This window comes from Schistocerca gregaria, chromosome 6, assembly GCF_023897955.1.
Source record: "Schistocerca gregaria isolate iqSchGreg1 chromosome 6, iqSchGreg1.2, whole genome shotgun sequence".
NCBI classification, from domain to species: Eukaryota; Metazoa; Arthropoda; class Insecta; order Orthoptera; family Acrididae; genus Schistocerca; species Schistocerca gregaria.
Genome location: NC_064925.1, coordinates 327749067 through 327773208, shown reverse-complemented (window position 1 = coordinate 327773208; position 24142 = coordinate 327749067). Strand labels below are relative to the sequence as shown.

The 24142-nt window shown below is 41.6% G+C and overlaps 1 protein-coding gene across 1 annotated transcript; it reads left to right on the top strand.

Moving 5' to 3' along the window:
• Nucleotides 1-982: 982 nt before the first annotated feature.
• On the top strand, nt 983-1375 carry LOC126278870 (uncharacterized). Its single transcript, XM_049979144.1, has one exon. The coding sequence runs from the start codon at nt 983-985 to the stop codon at nt 1373-1375; it is 393 nt and encodes a 130-aa protein (XP_049835101.1).
• The last annotated feature ends 22767 nt before the right edge of the window (nt 1376-24142 follow it).

Below are 24142 nucleotides of genomic sequence, written 5' to 3'. Positions count from 1 at the left end.
GACATACACGTCATCACTGAACATTTGCAATTTGCCAGGACTAAGGATAATAATGAAATAAAGAGTACGAGCACACAGAAGCTCAAAATCTACTACTATATCATGAGTGAGCACGGCGAAGGTAGGTTAACTTACGTAACTGACGACGATACCGTCAAAATTTTCTTCTCGAAAAACGTTGATGTGCCATGCCGTGACGAGGTGTGAAAGTCCATTGAAGATCTGTGTGAGTGCCGACATTTGAAATGCGTTGTGGAATGTTTTGACGTGACATAGGTAATTTCCAAGAATGATTGCCTCTCGAAGTCCCGGGGTCCAAACATTACATATCGAACGTGCGATCCTAAATCGATCACGCGAATCTGGTGGCGGGCGTTATGATCAATTATTTGTGATCGTCATTTTTATCTGTTTTCCGTAGTTCCCTTACACACCTCCGCTAATTAATGGTAAAAAGGGAATTGTTCCCGTAACGTACACATCACATGGACTCTCACCTCACATGACGACATACCGACAGTAAGGTAAGTCGTCTCCTTTGTAATTACAAGTATTTTTGTAACGCTCTTCTTTTGTCGTTGCTGCAGCGACCACCGTAAAACATACACATAACGCCCGCCACCAGAGTAGCGTGATCGATCGTTCGATATGTATCGTTTGGATGCCGAGATATTGAGAGACAATCATTCTTGGAAATTACGATGTCAGTGTGCGGTGGCCTTAATTAAACAGCCTTATCCCGAGATCACGTGACGATTCCAGCTTAATGGCAACATGCGCAAAACGCAATACTCACTCCAGAGATATTTCTCCTCCATGCGCTCACGAGTTGTCTTTTTTTTCCAAGTACACTGTAAGATGACATATATAGTCTCTGGTCAAAGGTGTTGTTCTCAAGTTGTTGTTTCAGTCAAAATCCAAGAGTTGGTACTTTTCTAAAAATAAACATACAGCCAAAACACATCGTATCTCGGTTGCAGTCATGTCCGAGCCTGGAAAATCAGACAGCAAGAGACCACATGTTCAGGTGACAGAGATATCCAATAAGGAGGAGCTGACTACGGTGCTGGAGGAGGCAGGCGATAAGCTGGTGGTGATCGACTTCTTTGCCGACTGGTGTTTTCCTTGCAAACTGATATCCCCATTTGTCCTGGATCTCGCCAGGACCCACACAGATGTCATTTTCGTCAAGGTTGACATCGATGAGAGCGACGAAATCGTCGAGAGGTATGAGATAAGCAGCATCCCAGCGTTCGTATTCATAAAGTCTGGCCGGAAGTTGGACTCCATCACTGGAGCCAATTACGATTTGTTAACGAGAAAGGTGGCCCAGCACAAAACACAGGCAGCGACGGAGGAAATTTCCATATTGTAAAAACTCTGCCTTTAATTGATTTTACTCGTTGTCCGACATACTGAGTTGAAATATGATGCGCTAAGTTTGAATGACTTTATCTTTATAATTACCGTTTCTTACTGTTCGACGCACGTGTACATCCGGTGTGAAATGTGCGGGTCTGAAAAGAAGACAGAGTTTTGCCCATGTGTTTTTTGAGTAGTTGTCGCTTCGGTTTGAAAGTTAGCAGCTTGTGATGATTTTTAGTTTACTGAAAACGATACCACAAAAAATAATAGCCGGGCCTGCCTGTTTTTATAGTGGAATATTTTTTTAATAGATTACATGATCTCAAAGCAGAGCGTGTCATAAAATGGTGGTGTTTGCACGTGATTAAACCGGAGAGATGTTAGCATGTATTTGGAAAGTAATCATTTGAGCAGAATCTTCCTTTACTGAGGACGATCCCAGAAAAAAACGGCAATTAGCCGGTCTTTCTTCCTTGAAATGTTTATTTATTCTCAAGGTACAGCTCATGACCGTTAGATGGTGTTTAAAGATGATTATATTTCAACGAATATTGTCAGGCAAGATGTAGTCATCGTGAGATTAATTTAATTTGAATGCAGTCTATTATTAATAAAAGTGATAAAAGGTGGGTCAGAACCATTGTCAATACTTACATGTCAGTGATACGGAATCGTATGTTAAATTGTTGACGACTTACCGATACTTCAATTAACCATTTGCTTACATAATATTTTCTCATTTATTGTAAACTATGATTTGTTTTAAAACGTCAAAAGCTGTACATATCCCTCTCAATTCCAAGAGTCATAATAGCAGTATTGATGCAGATTTGCGGTTCTGAATTTAGCAGCGGATTCCACTTTTTTATGCCTATATTTCTACTAGCACTTTGGTGAACTGCACATTTCTAACCCTTCACTGTAGTTGTGAAAATTAGTAATGCTTCTATAGTCGTTGGTGCGCAGGACTCAGCAAATTTGATATTCTATTAAAAATAAAAATGTTTTACTTCTAAAAAAATTACTAAACTTTGAACTAATACTTGACCAAAATGTAGCACTTAGCGTAACCAACTATACGAATTTTTTTTTTTGCTCTGATTTTCTCTAATTTCAGTCTAAACTAGGAAAATAGCATAGAAATACTAAACAAAGGTAAAAAAACGAATTAAACCTCTGTCGTAAGTTTTAAAATGTGCTTCTTAAAAGTATTAAAGAACTTAAAATTTCCTTCTTTAAGAATTCTGACTGTGATCCAAGCGACTCAAGTTACGTGCACGACTTGTACATTAGTTTGGAACAAGTACAGCAAATAGGTAGTCAGCACATAGCACACAAGTGTGCATTCTTCGTTCTTTTCTTAGGTGGACTGAATTACCATCTCTTTCTCTTTTTTATTTCCTATTTAGGGGGGCCTTGATCATTTTCCTATACTACTAGCTGAAGTTTTAGCATATCTCTTTCACGTAACGATCACACAAAATGTTTGGAAGCACTTTCATAAATTTCATCTTTTTCAATCTCCCCATTCCTTCGTGCCTCAGTTGACTAATAGATGCATTCAGCGTGCTCTGAAATTCCCCTTACAAACTTCTAGGGCTCATAGAGAGAATTGAGTAGATAATATTTTGAATTGGAAACAATGTTAGGAAACGTACCGTTTTCGTGCTACAATCATTTGAAGACATGTTCGTAACGCAACCACTTTTACAAGTAATTTATTACTCGTGACCCAGTACATACCAGACGGTGCTGGGAATTACATCTATTTGCAAGCGGAATTGGAGTGTACTCGTTGACGGGTTCCCTTCAGCGTGATCCAGCACAGTCCCTGTCCGCCCCCGTAGCGCAGCGGTAGCGTTGCTTCCTACCACGTACGGGGGGGGGTTCGATTCCCGGCAGGGGGACTGGGTGTTGTGTGTCCATCATCATTTTCATTATCACTGACGCGCAAGTCGCCGAAGTGGCGTCTGCGTAAAGACTTGCAATACGGCGGTCGTACCCCGAAGGGTATATCCCGACCAATAAACGCCATACGATCAGTAGTTCAGTACAGTCTCTTCCAATTCGGGTGTTGAACGTCTCATCGCAGTCGCGCCTGCTGACGGTGAAGGCACTCTTTTCTCGAAGCCGTAGCGTGACCGTGCGATGGAGTTGGAAATTGTGGACGACGTTCTTGAGGAAGGCGACGAGCAGCTCTTCCATTATCGTGAGCTTTCCCAAACAGAAGGATCACGCCAATGTATTCTACAAATGTGCACTCATTCTTGTTGCTATAACACACACAGACACGTGAATGAGGCTCGAACCAGATCAGAGAGGTAGTTTAGACGTCAAATAACAGACGCTCCGACGTAAGTATCTCGCACCGAAACTACCCTGTTGCGTAGGTAACTAGCAAACATATTTCCAAACGGTTGTAGTATGGTAACGGTACGTTACCGTGCATGGGTTACGGTTCATAATATTATCTACTCGGTCCCCTCTACATGTGCTAGAAGTTTGTAAAGAGAATTTTGAGCACTCTGTATAAGACAGTGGCAACGGTCTTGCCGCAGTGGATACACCGGTTCCCCTGAGATCACCGAAGTTAAGAGCTGTCAGGCGTGGCCGGCACTTGGATGGGTGACCATCCAGCCGCCATGCGCTGTTGCCATTTTTCGGGGTGCACTTAGCCTCGTGATGCCAATTGAGGAGCTTCTCGACCGAATAGTAGCGGCTCTGGTCAAAGAAAGCCATCATAACGACCGGGAGAGCTGACCACACGCCCCTCCTATCCACATCCTCTAATGAGGATGACACGGCGGTCAGATGGTCCCGATGGGCTACTTGTGGCCTGAAGACGGAGTGTATAAGACAGTCATTGGACACGCCTTCTGCAACTGTTTGAATATGTTGAACACATTTGGTAGGCAGAATCTACACCTCATCATGTACAGGGTGGCGCAGGGTGCCGCTACAGTTGGCAGCACTGTAAAGCCGGCATATGTTCGAAACTTTGCACAATTGATGTGAACGCATTGCCATTTAGTAATCATGGAGAATTGGACTGGTGCAGGACGTGCAGTAGCTGTGAGAACGTTTTACAAAAATGGTGATAGTGCGACTGGCGCGCAGAGAACATTTCGACAGCATTACCAGCTTGGACGTCATGGACGTGTCCCACCTGCGCATGCTATTACAACGTGGATGCGTAATTTTGAAGAAACAGGATCTGCCTTGCAAAAGAAACCTCCAGGTGGCATTCCAACGGTACGTACCCCAGAGAACATTGCAGCTGCTAGAGCTGCACTCGAGAAAAGCCCTCGCCGCTCCGTTCGACAGCACGCATCTTCGCTAGGGATTAAGCGACGAAGCTTACAAAGAATACTGCACTAGTTACACTTCCATCCCTGTAAGTTGCAGATTGTGCAACACTTACATAAACGAGACCCAGCGTCACGTATGGAGTTTAGTAGCCAGATGTGGCGAATTTCCTTGGTAACTTACGGATATCAGACGAAGCCCATTTCCATGTGAACGGACTCGTGAACAAACAGAATTTTCGTTATTGGGCACAGGACAATCCTTGTGAGTTTCACTAGCGACCACTACATAGCACCAAGGTCACAATATGGTGTGCTGTATCGTGTCATGGTGTTATCGACCCTTATTTTTTTGAACGTGAGGATGGTAGTGCAGTGGTAGTAACATCCGTTCGATATGTTGAAATGCTTCAAATATTCTTTACACCGAGACTGTACGAGCTCAATCTTAACGTCGAAAACATGTGGTTTCAGCAAGACGGAGCCACGTCACACACTGCTCGACAATCGATGGCAGCAGTTCGTCAATTGTTTGGAAGACGCATTATTTCACGGAACGGTGACATTGCATGGCCTGCAAGATCCCCTGATCTTAGTGTGTGCGACTTCTTCCTGTGCGGATATCTTAAAGGCAAGGTGTACCGTACACGTCCTTCAACAATCCATGAACTGAAGGAGAACATTGAAAACGAAATCACTGCCATTCCCCAAGATTTGCTACACCGCACCGCGCATTGCAGAGTTTTCATAACAGGTTGTTAGAGTGTCAACGCCTCATGGGAGCACATATTTCCGATGTCATCTATAAAAAGTAAAGAGAGACATTTGGATATTTTGATTGTAAAAACATACTGAATAATGGCATACTGAATACATTTACTTTCGTTAATAAATTATTAGTTTTATGAATTTATTCATGGAAATGACGTTATTTCGAAATTTCCTGTTTCCCTGCGCCACCCTCTACTATTACAATGAAGAATTATTTCGGTTTTGTTAGTCGACTCACTACGGCGTTATCGTAAAGCGTGAGTGACATATGAATTATTGACTTGTTGTTCTGTACTTAACTCACAACTGTAACCCCGTAGTTATGATCTGATTGGTCTACCCTTGTGGGCAAAGAACTCATTTGGAATTTCTTACTTGGTTTTCTTTATGGTACCGACAGCAGTTAGACTTCACAAACTAGTAAGTTATATCGATGCGTAACAGGTGTCCCTCATGATGTTACTACTGCAGTTGAGAACTGACTGATATAATCGCATACGTACTTCCACTGGTATCGAACATTTTCTCTCTCCTTTTGTCAAGGAGAAGCTGTCGGTATTTTTTCCGCATTACAAATGCTTTTTGAAATGGTACGTTTCTTAATCTTCTAGATACAATATTCTTAGACAATATTTATTGGATTCACTACGAATCTACATTTTGAAGGCACAGCGATCCGTCAAAGCGAGCAACATCTAATCAATAGTTACATTAGCACAGACGGTGTTATTCGCTTGGGAATTCTTACTGTAGGTATTTACAATTTCTGTATTTATGCAATTTGCGTCATTTCCTTCCGTTCTTCTCTGTCTTCTGGATTATCGAAGCGAAGGCATAATATAAGTATATGAAACTGCAATGAAGACATCCATACTTGCAAATTTCTCATACAGTTTATTCTTGATAACCGCATCAAATATTATCCCGAATGATTCATTTGGATCAAATACGTCTTGATCGAGAGGTGGTACAATGCAGTATGATTATACTGTGACTCGTGAGACGAGTATTTGTTGCAGCTAGTGTTTCAGCCCATGTGCACCTGACTTTCCGGTAAAATATTTCTGGTAAACAGTCTCTTCATTCATTTCAACTTCATGTTGAGGAATCTCTTCGCTGTGTGACAATCCAGAGTTTGAGTCATGTTCACTCATTATCATAAAAGCTTTGTTTTTTTCTTAAAATGCATTGCCTGAAATTGTGGTCGGAAGAGAATTACACACAGATGTTGAGTTGTCACCAATTTCGTCTTTATAGCTACGTAATTCATCGTTCAACCATTGTGCTAATATGTTGTATAGATTTCGAGGCGACGTACTTGAGGAGGATATTATGGAAATGGAAGAGGATGTAGATGAAGACGAAATGGGAGATACGATACTGCGTGAAGAGTTTGACAGAGCACTGAAAGACGTAATTCGAAACAAGGCCCCCGGAGTAGACAACATTCCATTAGAACTACTCACGGCCTTGGGAGAGCCAGTCCTGACAAAACTCTACCAGCTGGTGAGCATATTGTATGCGACAGGCGAAATACCCTCAGGCTTCAAGAAGAATATAATAATTCCAATCCCAAAGAAAGCAGGTGCTGACAGATGTAAAAATTACCGAACTATCAGTTTAATAAGTCACAGCTGCAAAACACTAACGCGAATTCTTTACAGACGAATGGAAAAAACTGGTAGATGCGGACCTCGGGGAAGATCAGTTTGGATTCCGTAGAAATGTTGGAACACGTGAGGCAATACTGACCTTACGACTTATCTTAGAAGATAGATTAAGAAGAGGCAAACCTACGTTTCTAGCACTTGTAGACTTAGAGAAAGCTTTTGACAATGTTGACTGGAATACTCTCTTTAAAATTCTGCAGGTGGCAGGGGTAAAATACAGGGAGCGAAAGGCTATTTACAATTTGTACAGAAACCAGATGGCAGTCATAAGAGTCGAGGGGCATGAAAGGGAAGCAGTGGTTGGGAAAGGAGTGAGACAGGGTTGTAGCCTCTCCCCGATGTTATTCAATCTGTATATTGAGCAAGCAGTAAAGGAAACAAAAGAAAAATTTGGAGTAGGTATTCAAATTCATGGAGAAAAAGTAAAAACTTTGAGGTTCGCCGATGACATTGTAATTCTGTCAGAGACGGCAAAGGACTTGGAAGATCAGTTGAACGGAATGGACAGTGTCTTGCAAGCAGGATATAAGATGAACATCAACAAAAGCAAAACGAGGATAATGGAATGTAGTCAAATTAAATCGGGTGATGCTGAGGGAATTAGATTAGGATATGAGACACTTAAAGTAGTAAAGGAGTTTTGCTATTTAGAAAGTAAAATAACTGATGATGGTCGAAGTAGAGAGGATATAAAATGTAGACTGGCAAAGGCAAGGAAATCGTTTCTGAAGAAGAGAAATTTGTTAACATCGAATATAGGTTTATGTAGCAGGATGTCGTTTCTGAAAGTATTTGTATGGAGTGTAGCCATGTATGGAAGTGAAACATGGACGATAAATAGTTTGGACAAGAAGAGAATAGAAGCTTTCGAAATGTGGTGCTACAGAAGAATACTGAAGATAAGGTGGATAGATCACGTAACTAATGAGGAGGTGTTGAATAGGATTGGGGAGAAGAGAAGTTTGTGCCACAACTTGACTAGAAGAAGGGATCGGTTGGTAGGACATGTTTTGAGGCATCAAGGGATCACAAATTTAGCATTGGAGGGCAGTGTGGAGGGTATAAATCGTAGAGGGAGACCGAGAGATGAGTACACTAAGCAGATTCAGAAGGATGTAGGTTGCAGTAGGTACTGGGAGATGAAGAAGCTTGCACAGGATGGAGTAGCATAGAGAGCTGCATCAAACCAGTCTCAGGACTAAAGACAACAACAACAAGAACACTTAATTAGTTAGATTTGAAAGCTGCTGGTAATGGTCGACGAAAAATATCTTCTCTTTTAATTATTATTTGTATCATTTCAGATTATAAGAATTGTATGAAATTTCGAAGATACAAATGGTTTCTTACATTTAATTGATCATTCAGGACGCACTCATGTTTGTTGTGAATATGGTTTTGTATTTCTAATTCTTCTAACAGGTTTATCTGCCGTTCTTGGGGGGCCCGGGTTCGATTCCCGGCAGGATTCTGGATGTTGTGTGTCCTTTATCATTTTCATCATCATTGACTCGCAAGTCGCCAATGTGGTGTCACCTAAAAAGGACTTGCAATACTGTGGCATTGTTCTCCTCCGAATGGGTCCTCCCGGCCAACAATGCCATACGATCATTTCATTTCTACAAAATGTAATATCCCAAGTTTTATTCGATGTTTGTCTCTCTTCCCTGTCGGAAAAAGTGAGCAGTGACAGTTGATTTATTTAGAAAGTTGAGCCTGAGAGCATTCATGTATTCTCAATATTGTACGTTGAAACTCCTCCCAGTTTATTCTACGTAAAATTTTGGGCACTACAGAACCATTTAGTTTATAAGAAAATTCAGACTTATGGTGTGCTCCATTCAGTAAATTTAAGTTATGAGCAACATTGCCTTTCACTTCGTTATTTGTGGAAAACTAATTTTGATATTTTTAGCACGGAATAAGTTTCCCATCTGACATTACACTTCACCTATGAATGGTATGCTGACATATTTCACAGAGTTTGGAGGAGCTATTCCTGCCACAGTGCTGCCTGATGTGGACATAGAGCTACCTCTGTAACTGTATTTGTCTTTAATTCTACTGTGAAATTGTAATTGGTCGCTGTTTCGTCTAGAAGTGTCCTACACATACAGAAAACATGTGCCAATTAAATATAAGTACATTGGACAATGCAAATGTTGTTCTGCCTAACGTCTCCACTTCTACTGAGCCGCAAACATTCTCAACTGCTAGTGAGATGACTGGTTTGTTCTCCAACGTTAAATGCACATAAAATCCTAAATTTACAAACTCAGCTAGTCGCAACTGCTGAGATCATGACTACACAGAGACCATCGTAACGTAACGTGATCCGAACATTATCGGGTACCGACGCTGTATTTTCTGGAGCTTAGGCCATAGATGAAATAGACTTCGCTCGGCATCCTTACGCGGAAACTAATAAGTCGATAATCTGATTTGTGGATACTGACTGCAGGCGGCTTTTCGAATTAATATTAAATTTTCTGTTCGGTAAAGAGCTTTCCATTATAATGATGAATTATTTTGCAACATTTGACTGAACGGGAAAATTGATGGATCACAGTAAAATATGTTATAGTTTTGTTAGCACATTCGAAATCAAGTCGTTGAATTATTAGCTTAAATTAATGAATAACATAGTTAGTGAGCAGATGCAAACTGTCTTCTGTTTAAGAGTACTTATTTGCGTGTTAATGTTACCAATTTGATGGTAAGTACTACAAACATCTTTTTCATATACGTATGTACACAAATTTGTGATATATCAGTTATACTGTCTTTCGTCTTTGTGTCTATGAAACGAACTTTCTTTTTGTCGTAATCATCAATACCGGTAACGGTTTTCCACAGGTTAAGTTCCAAGAAATAACTGAAACAGAAGAACACATCTGCATATAAATTGTCTTTCATTTAAAGCTGTTGATCTTTGCAAATGACGTTTTTAGTTAAATGATCTTACGTGTTGTGTGTGATAGACAAGCGTTAGTAAATGAACAAAGTGAAACATCATTCTTTGAACTTTCTCTATGTCTTCTATATTTTCTATCTGGGAATGTAAGGCTCCATTTTACTTTAAGTATTTGATTTATATATCAGCTTGCATGCATTGTGTGTACTGAAACTAATGCACTATTAACCATATTTTTGACTTAGTGATAAAATGATATGGAGTTCTCACAATAGCGGCATGTAACTTTTTTTGCTTGACATAAATGTTATTTTTTTGTATCACCATCATGGATGTAGGAAGCGCTTATTCATATAACCACAACAGTTCCTTGTTAATTTTTCAGTTGTATTAATTGCTTTGGTGCATGGGGTTTGTGGAGAGTGGGTTTAGGGCGGACAGTTGTGAAGATGTGAGATCAGTTTCAAAAAAATTTATTTAACATGCAGAATATCAGTACTATATACAAATATAAACCACTCTGGCAAAACAAATGACACTTCGTAGCCCAAAAAACCTTAGAAGGATTCACATAATAACACAAAATACCCTCTTTAAAAAACAACATCTGATATACACTCCTGGAAATGGAAAAAAGAACACATTGACACCGGTGTGTCAGACCCACCATACTTGCTCCGGACACTGCGAGAGGGCTGTACAAGCAATGATCACACGCACGGCACAGCGGACACACCAGGAACCGCGGTGTTGGCCGTCGAATGGCGCTAGCTGCGCAGCATTTGTGCACCGCCGCCGTCAGTGTCAGCCAGTTTGCCGTGGCATACGGAGCTCCATCGCAGTCTTTAACACTGATAGCATGACGCGACAGCGTGGACGTGAACCGTATGTGCAGTTGACGGACTTTGAGCGAGGGCGTATAGTGGGCATGCGGGAGGCCGGGTGGACGTACCGCCGAATTGCTCAACACGTGGGGCGTGAGGTCTCCACAGTACATCGATGTTGTCGCCAGTGGTCGGCGGAAGGTGCACGTGCCCGTCGACCTGGGACCGGACCGCAGCGACGCACGGATGCACGCCAAGACCGAAGGATCCTACGCAGTGCCGTAGGGGACCGCACCACCACTTCCCAGCAAATTAGGGACACTGTTGCTCCTGGGGTAGCGGCGAGGACCATTCGCAACCGTCTCCATGAAGCTCGGCTACGGTCCCGCACACTGTTAGGCCGTCTTCCGCTCACGCCCCAACATCGTGCAGCCCGCCTCCAGTGGTGTCGCGACAGGCGTGAATGGAGGGACGAATGGAGACGTGTCGTCTTCAGCGATGAGAGTCGCTTCTGCCTTGGTGCCAATGATGGCCGTATGCGTGTTTGGCGCCGTGCAGGTGAGCGCCACAATCAGGGCTGCATATGACCGAGCACACAGGGCCAACACCCGGCATCATGGTGTGGGGAGCGATCTCCTACACCGGCCGTACACCTCTGGTGATCGTAGAGGGGACACTGAATAGTGCACGGTACATCCAAACCGTCATCGAACCCATCGTCCTACCATTCCTAGACCGGCAAGGGAACTTGCTGTTCCAACAGGACAATGCACGTCCGCATGTATCCCGTGCCACCCAACGTGCTCTAGAAGGTGTAAGTCAACTACCCTGGGCAGCAAGATCTCCGGATCTGTCCCCCATTGAGCATGTTTGGGACTGGATGAAGCGTCGTCTCACGCGGTCTGCACGTCCAGCACGAACGCTGGTCCAACTGAGGCACCAGGTGGAAATGGCATGGCAAGCCGTTCCACAGGACTACATCCAGCATCTCTACGATCGTCTCCATGGGAGAATAGCAGCCTGCATTGCTGCGAAAGGTGGATATACACTGTACTAGTGCCGACATTGTGCATGCTCTGTTGCCTGTGTCTATGTGCCTGTGGTTCTGTCAGTGTGATCATGTGATGTATCTGACCCCAGGAATGTGTCAATAAAGTTTCCCCTTCCTGGGACAATGAATTCACGGTGTTCTTATTTCAATTTCCAGGAGTGTAGAATAAATAACCAGGCCTTACAATGGGCAACCAAAAACAACCTAACATAGTAACAGTACATGGACATTTGCCCTTATGGTCGTGACACTAGCAGGTCCTTATACTAGTACATACTCAACTTATTTAGGATAGAGACTAAGTAATATATCCACTAACTGCTACTCCCTGCTGTGTAACTACTAATTACAGCCAATCACCACATCAACTAGTGACAACACTGTCCATCTAATCACCCTTGTGTGCAAGTGATAAGTAGTCCAGTTACACATATGATGTAACAGTCGCTTAAGGCAAACACAACAGTTTTCACTAGACTTAAGAGAAGCACTGGTTTGACAGCAACAAAATCAAAGTACAATTCAAAATCACTGTTTACGGAACAGAACCACTGTTTGAATAGAAACACTCTTAGACTCTCATTTAACTGGTATAGTCGCATGTCCGGGCATGCCTAATGACGTAATATTCACTATCGATAGCAGTTAATGCACTTTCACAACATTTGTCCTTAACATTGTACCTCGACGTAAACCCAAGATCATCAAGATATAATATTAACTCGGAAAGCATTCTGCTCGTACTCCTTGTAATCAGCTGAAACCATTCCTCACCTTCACATGAGTGTTGTTCGTGTAACGTTAGAAGATAGCACCAACACCTTCAGGTTGATGTCCAGAAGACCACCGTCCATACTGACCACTGTGCATCCGGTACTGTTCTGCACCAACTCCATGAGGCTCCCTTTATTTAGCTCCTTGCAGGACAGGCTTGTTCGTGTCTCTCCAGGAGCTTACTGCTCTGTGGCGAACCTTTGCGTCAACCAAGCCGAGGCCAAACAAATGCTTCTCGAACTTCATACAATGGGATGACAGTCATAAGATAGCGTTATGCATATATACAGATGGCGGTAGTATCGCTTACATGAGGTATAGGGCAGCGCATTGACGGAACTGTCATTTGCACTGAGGTGACACATGTGAAAAGGTTTCCAGTGTGATTATGACCGCGCGACGAGGCTTTGAGCCCAGAACGGTAGTTGGAGCTAGACACATGTTACGTTCTATTTCAGAAATTATTAGGGAATTCAGTATTCCGAGGTTCACAGTGTCAAGAGTGTGCCGAGAATACCCAATTTCGCGCATTTCATTTCACCACAGACAATGCAGTGGCCGACGGCCTTCAGTTAACCACCGAGAGCAGCGGCGTTTGTGCGGATTTGTCAGTGCTAAGAGACAATCAACACTGCGTGCAATAATCATAGAAATCATTGTGGGACTATGACGGACGTATCTGTTAGGACACTGCGGCGAAATTTGGCGTTAACGGGCTATGGTAGCAAACGACCGACCCGAGTGCCATTGTTAACAGCATGACATTGCCGGCAGCGCCTCTCCTGGACCATTGGCCATATCGGTTGGATCCTAGACTACTGTAAAACCGTGGGCTGGCCAGTTGAGTCCCGATTTCATTTGATAAGAGCTGGTAGTAGAGTTCGAATGTGGCGAAGACCCCACGAAGACATGGACCAAAGTAGTCCACTGTACAAGCTGGTGGTGGATCAGTAATGATGTGGGCTGTGTTTACAAGGAATGGTTTGGGTCCTCTGGTCCACGTGAACCGATCATTGACTGTTATGTTCGGCTACCTGGAGGCCATTTGGAGCCATTCATGGATCTCATGTTCCCAAACTACGATGAAATTTTTATGGATGACAATGCGCCATATTAGTGGTCCATAAGTATTCGAGATTGCGTTAAAGAAGATTCCGGACATTTTGAGCTAATGATTCCGCCAGTCAGACTGGCCGACATGAATCCCATCGAATATTTATGAGGCATACTTGGGAGGTTAGTTTGTGCACAAAATCCTTGACCGACAACACTTCCACAGTTATGGACGGCTTTAGAGGCAGTATGGCACAATATTTCCGAACGAGACTTCCAGCGACTTGTTGAATCCGTACCACGTCGAGCTGTTGCACTACGCCGGACAGAAGGAAGTCTTACACGATACTAGGAAGTATGCAAAGACTTTTGTCACGTCAGTGTACAGTGTCCCAGCTGCTGCCCACAACTTGTCAGCCATGACCCACAGCGGCCTCCGGCGCTGGTTAAAGTTGGAGTCGTCGCTTTCTCTTGGTGCAGTAGACTGGCCTCCTGACTGCAACATCTCCAGATCCAGGCCGCCGATCAGTCTCGGCCGTCGCACCAGTGCCTGGCCTCTGGCGACGCGCCACGTGATTCGCAGCTGCTTCTATAGCAGCAACAGCGCTGGTGACCAGAAGATATTGCCAGTCCCTCGGTGTACTGCAGGTTGACCACCGCTATCCATGCACTCTCCTCACTCTGCATTAGTGGTCACGTGTCCCACGCAACCACACTCCAGTGTCACCAGCGCCACATACCCAAGAACACTACCACTAGTGACGTTCGACTCGGCACATCTGCTAGCATTAAGAATCTACTACACTTCATGGCTCTTGGCTCAGAATTTAATATTTCTGATACCTGAACGCATAAGAAAACTGTTATTTTCCTATAACACATATTAGGGAGCCTTTGGCAGATCTACAGGAACTTAATGCACTTCTATTGAACTGAACATAATTCTACCCGGTGGTAAATGTTTTGCTACCTTTTTCCCAAACTGAGCACCAGGGTTAAGTTGTTGTATAGAGGGAACATATATGGGTGTATCCCTGTGCCCATCTCAGATTTACAACAAGAAGAAACACACAAGGACAATAAGATATCAATAACAAGCAACAAGTATGACGAAAACAGAATAATACTGCAGTGATTTCAAGGTCATTCAGACATTACTAGGACGGTATTCAGGATGTACAGAAACCAGATGGCAGTTATAAGAGTCTAGGGACATGAAAGGGAAGCAGTGGTTGGGAAGGGAGTGAGACAGGGTTGTAGCTTCTCCCCGATGTTATTCAATCTGTAAGCAGTAAAGGAACCAAAGAAAAATTCGGAGTAGGTATTAAAGTCCATGGAGAAGAAATAAAAACGTTGAGGTTCGCCGATGACATTGTAATTCTGTCAGAAACAACAAAGGACTTCGAAGAGCATTTGAACGGAATGGACAGTGTCTTGAAAGGAGGATATAAGATGAACATCAACAAAAGGAAAACGAGTATAATGGAATTTAGACTAATTAAGTCGGGTGATGCTGAGGGAATTAGATTAGGAAATGAGACACTTAAAGTAGTAAAGGAGTTTTGCTATTTGGGGAGCAAAATAACTGATGATGGTCGAAGTAGAGAGGATATAAAATGTAGACTGGCAATGGCAAGGAAAGCGTTTCTGAAGAGGAGAAATTTGTTAACATCGAGTATAGATTTAAGTGTCAGGAAGTCGTTCCTGAAAGTATTTGTATGGAGTGTAGCCATGTATGGAAGTGAAACATGGACGATAAATAGTTTGGACAAGAAGAGATTAGAAGCTTTCGAAATGTGGTGCTACAGAAGAATGCTGAAGATTAGATGGCTAGATCACATAACTAATGAGGAGGTATTGAATAGGATTGGGGAAAAGTTTGTGGCACAACTTGACAAGAAGAAGGGACCGGTTGGTAGGACATGTTCTGAGGCATCAAGGGATCACAAATTTAGCATTGGAGGGCAGTGTGGAGGGTAAAAGTCGTAGAGGGAGACCAAGAGATGAATACACTAAGCAGATTCAGAAGGATATAGGTTGCAGTAGGTACTGATAGATGAAGAAGCTTGCACGGGATAGAGTAGCATGGAGAGCTGCATCAAACCAGTCTCTGGACTGAAGACAATAACAACAACAACAACAACAACGTTCTCGAATTCTAATATCTGACTTTTTTTTCATTGTAAGCGGTTTCTCGCCTTAATAATTAGCTAAGTTACTTCTTCCAATTTTTCCGGCCAAAAGCATTCGATGATTTTAATTTTTCCTTTTCTTCCCTGCTTTGCACTATCGTTAAAGCAATCCATGTCTGCTTGGATGTAAGATGGCAGCTCTCTCCCGTATTTTAGTAGAATTTGCGAATAGGGCATTAAGTTTACCACATTAGCAAATGAATTGCAGATAGATGAGTTATTTTACCAGTTTCAATTTCTGGAGATTTCTTTTGTGTTTCTAGGTTTTCAGCCCACAAAATACAGATACAGTGTAACCAGCCTTTTCAGCCGGTGGAAACTGTAAAGGAGGTTTATGAACAGATTTTTTTTGTGTGTGCTCTAATATAGCGAACATCCTTAGATTTATCTATTCTACGGGTAATCTTGCTTATGGCTAGTTACCATGCTATTTACATACATGCTGATAATCGTTTATTTTCCAGTCTTATGTAAATTTTCCATATACTCTGTTTAACATATTTTTTAAGTCTTGTTTACACATGTGTAATGGCTTGTTCTTTTTCCAGTAGCAGTTTATATTCTTCCCCTGTGATAATACGTACAGATTTTAGTATAGTCCCCTTGATGCCAAATTCATACAGCCCCCTCCCTCGGTCCTTACAGGATGTGTTTCATATGAAGAGAACAGTGCTAAGATGTATATTTATGCCTAGTCTATAATGTCTCAAAGAATTTGAGTGTTATTGACGTGTTCGTACTTGCACATGTCTTACTTCTCAGATTACAGAGATAATGGCTGCTCATGTATCACACTGCTGCTAGAGGCGGCGGCGGGGGGGGGGGATGCAGTTCTGTATTAGTGGAGAGACAAGAACATGTAGAGAAGGGGACGACCTTTTTGCTAAAAAAAAGGTAACGTGTGATGTGCTCATCATGACGAGCTGCTAAGCAAATTGCAGCAACTCTGTGTAGATGACTATTACTGTATGGAAATGGATATAATGCCATATTTTACTTGGATTTTCTGTGTACAATAAGATTTTCAGGAAACGGCAGTATTATTGTGAACAACGATAAGAAGTCAGAATAGGCAGTTTAATGTGGGCGAGCATCACTCGCACAATAAAGATGTGGAACAAATTTATCTGTCAGATCACAAGCAGAGAAGTGAACAATGATATCAATAACAATTTTATTGATTGTAAGAAGTGCCGTGATACGTGCCTACGAGAAAGCTTTACATCTTTCTTGGGATAAAGTACACATTTTTTTAGCATACACCACCATTTGATTGTATTTTATGGTATTTTTCTTCTGTACCATCTAGATTTCGACTTTTACACCATTATCAATTACATGCTAAAAGTTCTTAGACCAATAAGTGGTCATATCTGATGTAGTCGATAAAGGCGTAAAAGCCGAAATCTAGATTGTAGAGAAGAATTATGCGGCAATATACAGCCAAATGGCGACGCATTCTTTCAAAAACTACTGTACGACTGTGGCTCAGCATCATCGAAAACTGCAGAATGCCAACAAATATTATTTACAATGTGATCTGCTGCCCTCTGTGTGGTCTGTCAGATAGATTACAGAACAGTTGGCGTGTTGTATCAATACTGTTCTGAAATACGACTACTGGAACAATAAGAACTCACAAAAGTGGACTGGTATACAAGTCAACCTTCCACACTGTCAACACCAAGAAAAAATTATAAACGAGGGTCTGTCTGATAATAGCTTTTCTTAACTTACAATATGTGAAAGTTGTTAACACAGTCTCCAACTAGGACAATAATGTCATATTAAACCTGGAGATACGTATTTTTCTCAATCAGTGGCATTGTTCTCTACAGCATCATCAAATATGGATATTGCCAAATTAGGATTGGTTCCTATGAAAGATGTTATTCCGCAGGCCTTCAGAAAGAGAACCAGTGAATCAAATAGACTTAAACGACTATTTTTTATAGAAATTACTCCTTCAAATACAGGTTATATGCTATACATGTACCAAAGAAAACTGGAAATGGGTCAAAGTCAAAAAATTCACACTGAAATATATGGCAAAACAACCCCCATGAAGGAAAAATATAAACTTTTACTGGAAAAAGAACAAGCTATTATAGACGTGCAAACAAGACTTACAAATTACTTTGCACATAGTATTGTGGAAAATATGTATGAGACTGGGGAATAAACAGCGTTTGTTTGTGTGTGTGTGTGTGTGTGTGTGTGTGTGTGTGTGTGTGTGTGTGTGGGTGGGTGGGTTTGTCTGTCTGTCTGTGTTCTCTGAATGCTGACCAAGCTGTGTGTGTGGTCTGCGAATGCTCTTGCAGCTGTGTCTGTGTTCTGCTAATGGTGACAGCATGGCGAATATGTGAATGCAGGCTCTGCAAACACTGACAAAACTGTGTGTGTTCTACAAATACTGACTACCTGTGTCAGTTCTGCAAAGACTGACGACGCTGTGTGTGTTTTCTGCTAATTCTGATGAAGCTCTGTGAGTATGTGTGTGTGCTTGAGAGTGTGTTCTACGACTGCTGTCAAAACCGGATGGGTTCTGTAACTGACGAAAAAACTGTATGTTTTGAAAATACTGACAAAGCTTTGTGTGGTCAAAGCTGTGTGTGTGTGTGTGTGTGTGTGTGTGTGTGTGTTTTGCTGAAACTTTGGACAAAGCTGTGCATGTTTTTCAAATTCTGATGGAATATGCTGTCTGTCTCTTCCCGCAACTTATAATTGGTCAACACGGTCGTATGACGTCATGGGGACCGTACTAATATGATAACGACATTAGGGAGGGGAGGGGCTCTCAGGCGCTGGTCTTGGGCGCTAATCACCCGTTTTGATCCAGAATACCTGGAACATTCTCACTGTAGTATATATCCACAACACACGTTTTGAAATAAGTTTGTTATACTTACACAAATATAATATTATAACTATAGCAGTCACATTAGTTCTGAGAATTTCTTGGGTATTACCTTACTTTTATTACAACAAATATAATACTAAGACAACAGATCAAGCAGTTAGTGAACCAGTACTTGACTTTAACTATACATAAGAATTTTTTTGTTTTCTACTAGCGACATATAGCACATAGGGGGAGGAACTCAACATTATTCCATCCATTGTTGGGTTTAGCACATAGGGGCAGGAACTCAACATTATGCCACCCATCGATGGGCTTTATTACGTAAGAGGTTGGGATATATATACATATATATACCATGTCGTTCTAAAACCTCACACACAAATCTACACCCACCCACTCACACACACTCTCTCTCTCTCTCTCTCTCTCTCTCTCACACACACACACACACACACACACACACACACACACACACACACACACATGCAGGCTGGTCCATTGATCGTGAACAGGCCATATGTCTCACAAAATAAGCGTCAAACGAAAAAACTACAAAGAACGAAACTTGTCTAGCTTGAAGGGGGAAACCAGATGGCGCTATGGTTGGCCCGCTAGATGGCGATGCCGTAGGTCAAACGGATATCAACAGCGTTTTTTAAAAAATAGGAACCACCATTTTTATTACATATTCGTGTAGTACGTAAGGAAATACCAAATGTTTTAGTTGGATCACCTTTTCGCATTGTGGTAGATGGCGCTGTAATATTCACAAACATATGGCTCACAATTTTAGACGAACAGTTGGTAACAGATAGGTTTTTTTAAATTAAAATACAGTACGTAGGTATGTTTGAGCTTTTTATTCGACTGTTCCAATCTGATACATGTACCTTTGTGGACTTATCATTTCTGAGAACACATGCTGTTACAGCGTGATTACCTGTAAATACCACATTAATGCAATAAATCCTCAAAATGATGTCCGTCAGTCTCAGTGCATTTGGCAATACGTGTAACGACATTCCTCTCAACAGCGAGTAGTTCGCCTTCCGTAATGTTCGCACATGCATTGACAATGCGCTGACGCATCTTGTCAGGCGTTGTCGGTGGATCACGATAGCAAATATCCTTCAACTTTCCCCACACAAAGAAATCCGGGGACGTCAGATCCGGTGAACGTGTGGGCCATGGTATGGGGCGTCGACGACCAGTCCACCTGTCATGAAATATGCGATTCAATACCGCTTCAACCGCACGCGAGCTATGTGCCGGACATCCATCGTGTTGGAAGTACATCGCCATTCTGTCATGCAGTGAAACATCTTGTAGTAACATCGGTAGAACACTACGTAGGAAATCAGCATACATTGCACCATTTGGATTGCCATCGATAAAATGGGGGCCAATTAACCTTCCTCCCACAATGCCGCACCATACATTAACCCGCCAGTGTCTCTGATGTTCCACTTGTCGCAGCCATCGTGGATTTTCCGCTGCCCAATAGTGCATCTTATGCCGGTGTACGTTAACGCTGTTGGTGAGTGACGCTTCGTCGCTAAATAGAACGTGTGCAAAAGATCTGTCATCGTCCCGTAATTTCTCTTGTGCCCTGTGACAGAACTGTATACGACGTTCAAAATCGTCGCCATGCAACTCCTGCTGCATAGAAATATGGTACGGGTGCAATCGATGTTGATGTACCATTCTCAACACCGACATTTTTGAGATTCCCGATTCTCACTCAATTTGTCTGCTACTTATGTGCGGATTAGCCGCGACAGCAGCTTAAACACCTGCTTGGGCATTATCATTTGTTGCAGGTCGTGGTTTCCTTAAATAAAGTAACTATTCGGCGAACGGTCCGGCACTTGGATGATGTCCAGGATACCGAGAAGCATGCATAGTACACACCCGTTGGGGATTTTGATCACAATAGTCATACATCTACACGATATCGACTTTTTCCGCAATTGGTAAACGGTCCATTTTAACACGGGTAATGTATCACGAAGCAAATACTGTCCACACTGGCGGAATGTTACGTGATACCACGTACCACGTACTTACAGGTTTGTGACTATTACAGCGCGATCTATCACAAAGCGAAAAAAGTGGTCCAACTAAAACATTCATATTTCATTACGTACTAACGAATTTGTAATAAAAAGTGGGGGCTCCTATTTAAAAAAAAAACTGTTGATATCTGCTTGACATATGGTAGCGCCATCTAGCGGGCCAACCATAGCGCTGCTTCCCCCCTACAAGCTAGACAAGTTTCGTTCTATGTAGTTTTTTCGTTTGACGCTTATTTCGTGAGATATTTTGCCCAGTCACGATCAGATGAGTGGGTGGTTGGGTGTGGATATGTGTGTGTGTGTGTGAGGTCTTCGAACGGCACAGTGATCTTTGGTAACGTTTGGAAGATGTTATGTTATCTGACCATTTCCCAGTTACCAGTGAAGGCAGATTTACATTACACGTCAAACGAATGTCTTGTGATAAAACGGTGACTGATGGTGTATTCACATCAGACAGAGTGGCATCTCACACTACGCAGCAGACAACATTGAAATCAACAAAGAAATCAAGTTTCAGAATGCAGAACATATCATACTTTTGCCCATTGTTTTCTTTGCTTCTACACTTCTTTCCAATTTACAAATAACGTCAAAAAATAGCTTTTTCTTATTGAGTCGAGCTGACTTTTAATATTTCCATACAAAAATTTTTTTCAGGACGTCGATTCATGTTATTTTTGTGCCTTGGAGAATTTTTCTTTATCCTGATATTGTAAAACCTAAATGATCTGTCAGTTACAAAACAAAAAAATCAATGAAATAAGAAGCCACCAAATCCGGTGTTATGCCCAAGTACGGAGACAATTGTTAAGTTCAAACCTTAGCAGGCAACCAATTATCGTCCCATTACAAGGATTGTACCTATACGACAGGCAACAACTAACGTAGCTCCACGTCTGTTTCAGTTGGAAATAGCCGATTGCGTTTTACATACTCATGTGGATAAGGTTTCTGCAGTACTATTAAATTTACAGGGATAGGTAGCAGTTCATTAAAATGGGATCTTGCAAAAATTCTTTCTCTGTGTGATTTTAAATAATGAGGCACCAAAACGGGCGTCATTCAGTAAAGACACATACTGTTTTGAACTACGTATAAGTGTAAATTTTGTGCACTTGAATATAAGAAAGATAGTGATCAAAATACAGAGAACAATTCACAATCTACGTAGAATTTTCAGTAATTGTTCACTGCAGTAATAAGCCTTAAAACCACTGAGACCTTCGTCTAAAAATAGGTAGTTAATGAACTGACATCAAACCTACGTCATTTAGGTGGGATGGCTTGGAGTGTGCTAGACGAGATTAACGTATACTTCAACATCCATTTTAGTATCAATTACTCAAAACCATGCAAATTTGTATTATTAACTTAAAGTATTTATGATTCTTAGGTAATAACAAACACAATAAAGCTGCTACAAAACCTCTGTAACCACATCGCAAAGGAAATAGCACGAACTTGCAGAAACATAGGAACATATCACAACTGAACAGCAAATATGAAATTCAATAAATTACTTAATAGTTCCAAAATAAAATCATAGTTTTGAAATTATATTAATGAGAACTGTTGCAAACTTTGAATTGAAATTTAATACTTAATTTAATTTAGCAATGCACCTTTGGTACTTTATAGAACATGTAAAGGATTTAAATTACGGTTTTAGAGATTCCAGGCAAATGGATTGCCACATAAGCCACTTCTGAACATATGCTAACACAATATTTTCACTGGACCACGTTCTAATACAGTTCTCCTTGAAGTACATACATTCCCTTGATATGAAGAAGACGAGCTGGAGGCAATCGTAAACTGGCGCTAATAGTCCACATATAATTTCATACTACAATCACACATGACCATATTACACTCAAGCTTGCTTGTGGACGAATATTGCTACTGGGCCAGTTTTATTCCACATACATTCCACAACATGAACTTAAAACTATCACGTGTTTTTATCTTGGGCGATAACCGAAACGTCATTACAATGCGTGTTTACCCCGTTCCACACTGATACTCATTAGCAACAAGAAAGACAATGCCTCACGTAGGTAAGTACCACAAACGTCTAATTAAAATTAACATTTCAAGAGACTTTGTAATGAAGACATAAAATTGCAGGGGTAATTTCGAAATCAGGAGATGGTATTGTTGTTGTGGGCTTCAGTCCTGAGATTTGTTTGATGCAGCTCTCCATGCTACTCTATCCTGAGCAAGCTTCTTCATCTACCAGTACTTACTGCAACCTACATCCTTCTGAATCTGCTTCGTGTATTCATCTCTTGGTCTTCCTCTACGATTTTTACCCTCCACTCTGCCCTCCAACGCTAAATTTGTGATATCGTGATGCCTCAGAGTAGGTCCTACCAACTAGCCCCTTCTTCTTGTCAAGTTGTGCCACAAACTCCTCTTCTCCTCAATTCTCTTCAATACCACCTCATTAGTAATGTGATCTACCCATCTAATCTTTAGCATTCTTCTGTAGTACCACATTTCGAAAGCTTCTATTCTCTTCATGTCCAAATTATTTATCGTCTGTGTTTCACTTCCATACATTGCCACACTCCATACAAATACTTTCAGAAACGACTTCCTGGCACTTAAATCTATACTCGATGTTAACAAATTTCTCTTCTTCAGAAACGCTTTCCCTGCCATAGTCAGTCTACATTTTATATCCTCTCTACTTCGACCATCATCAGTTATTTTGCTCCCCAAATAGCAAAACTTCTTTACTACTTCAAGTGTCTCATTTCCTAATCTAATTCCCTCAGCATCACCCGACTTAATTCGTTTACATTCCATTATCCTAGTTTTGCTTTTGTTGATGTTCATCTTATATCCTCCTTTCAAGACACTGTCCATTCCGTTCAACTTCTCTTCCAACTCTTTTGCTGTTTCTGATAGAATACGTAATCGGCGACCCTCAAAGTTTTTTTTTCTTCTCCATGGATTTAAATACCTACTCCGAATTTTTCTTTTTTTTCCTTCACAAGAGGAGCAGAAATAGCCTTTCGCTCCTTGTATTTTACCTCTGCCACCTTTAGAATTTGAAACACAGAATTGCAGTCAACATTGTCAAAAGCTTTCTCTAAGTCTACAAATGCTAGAAACGTAGGTTTGCCTTTCCTTAACATTTCTTCTAAGATAAGTCGTAAGGTCAGTATTGCCTCACGTGTTCTAATATTTCTACGGAATCCGAACTGATCTTTCCCGAGGTCGGCTTCTATTAGGAGATATATATCAGGAGATAGAAACTCGAAAGAGCGGGAGACA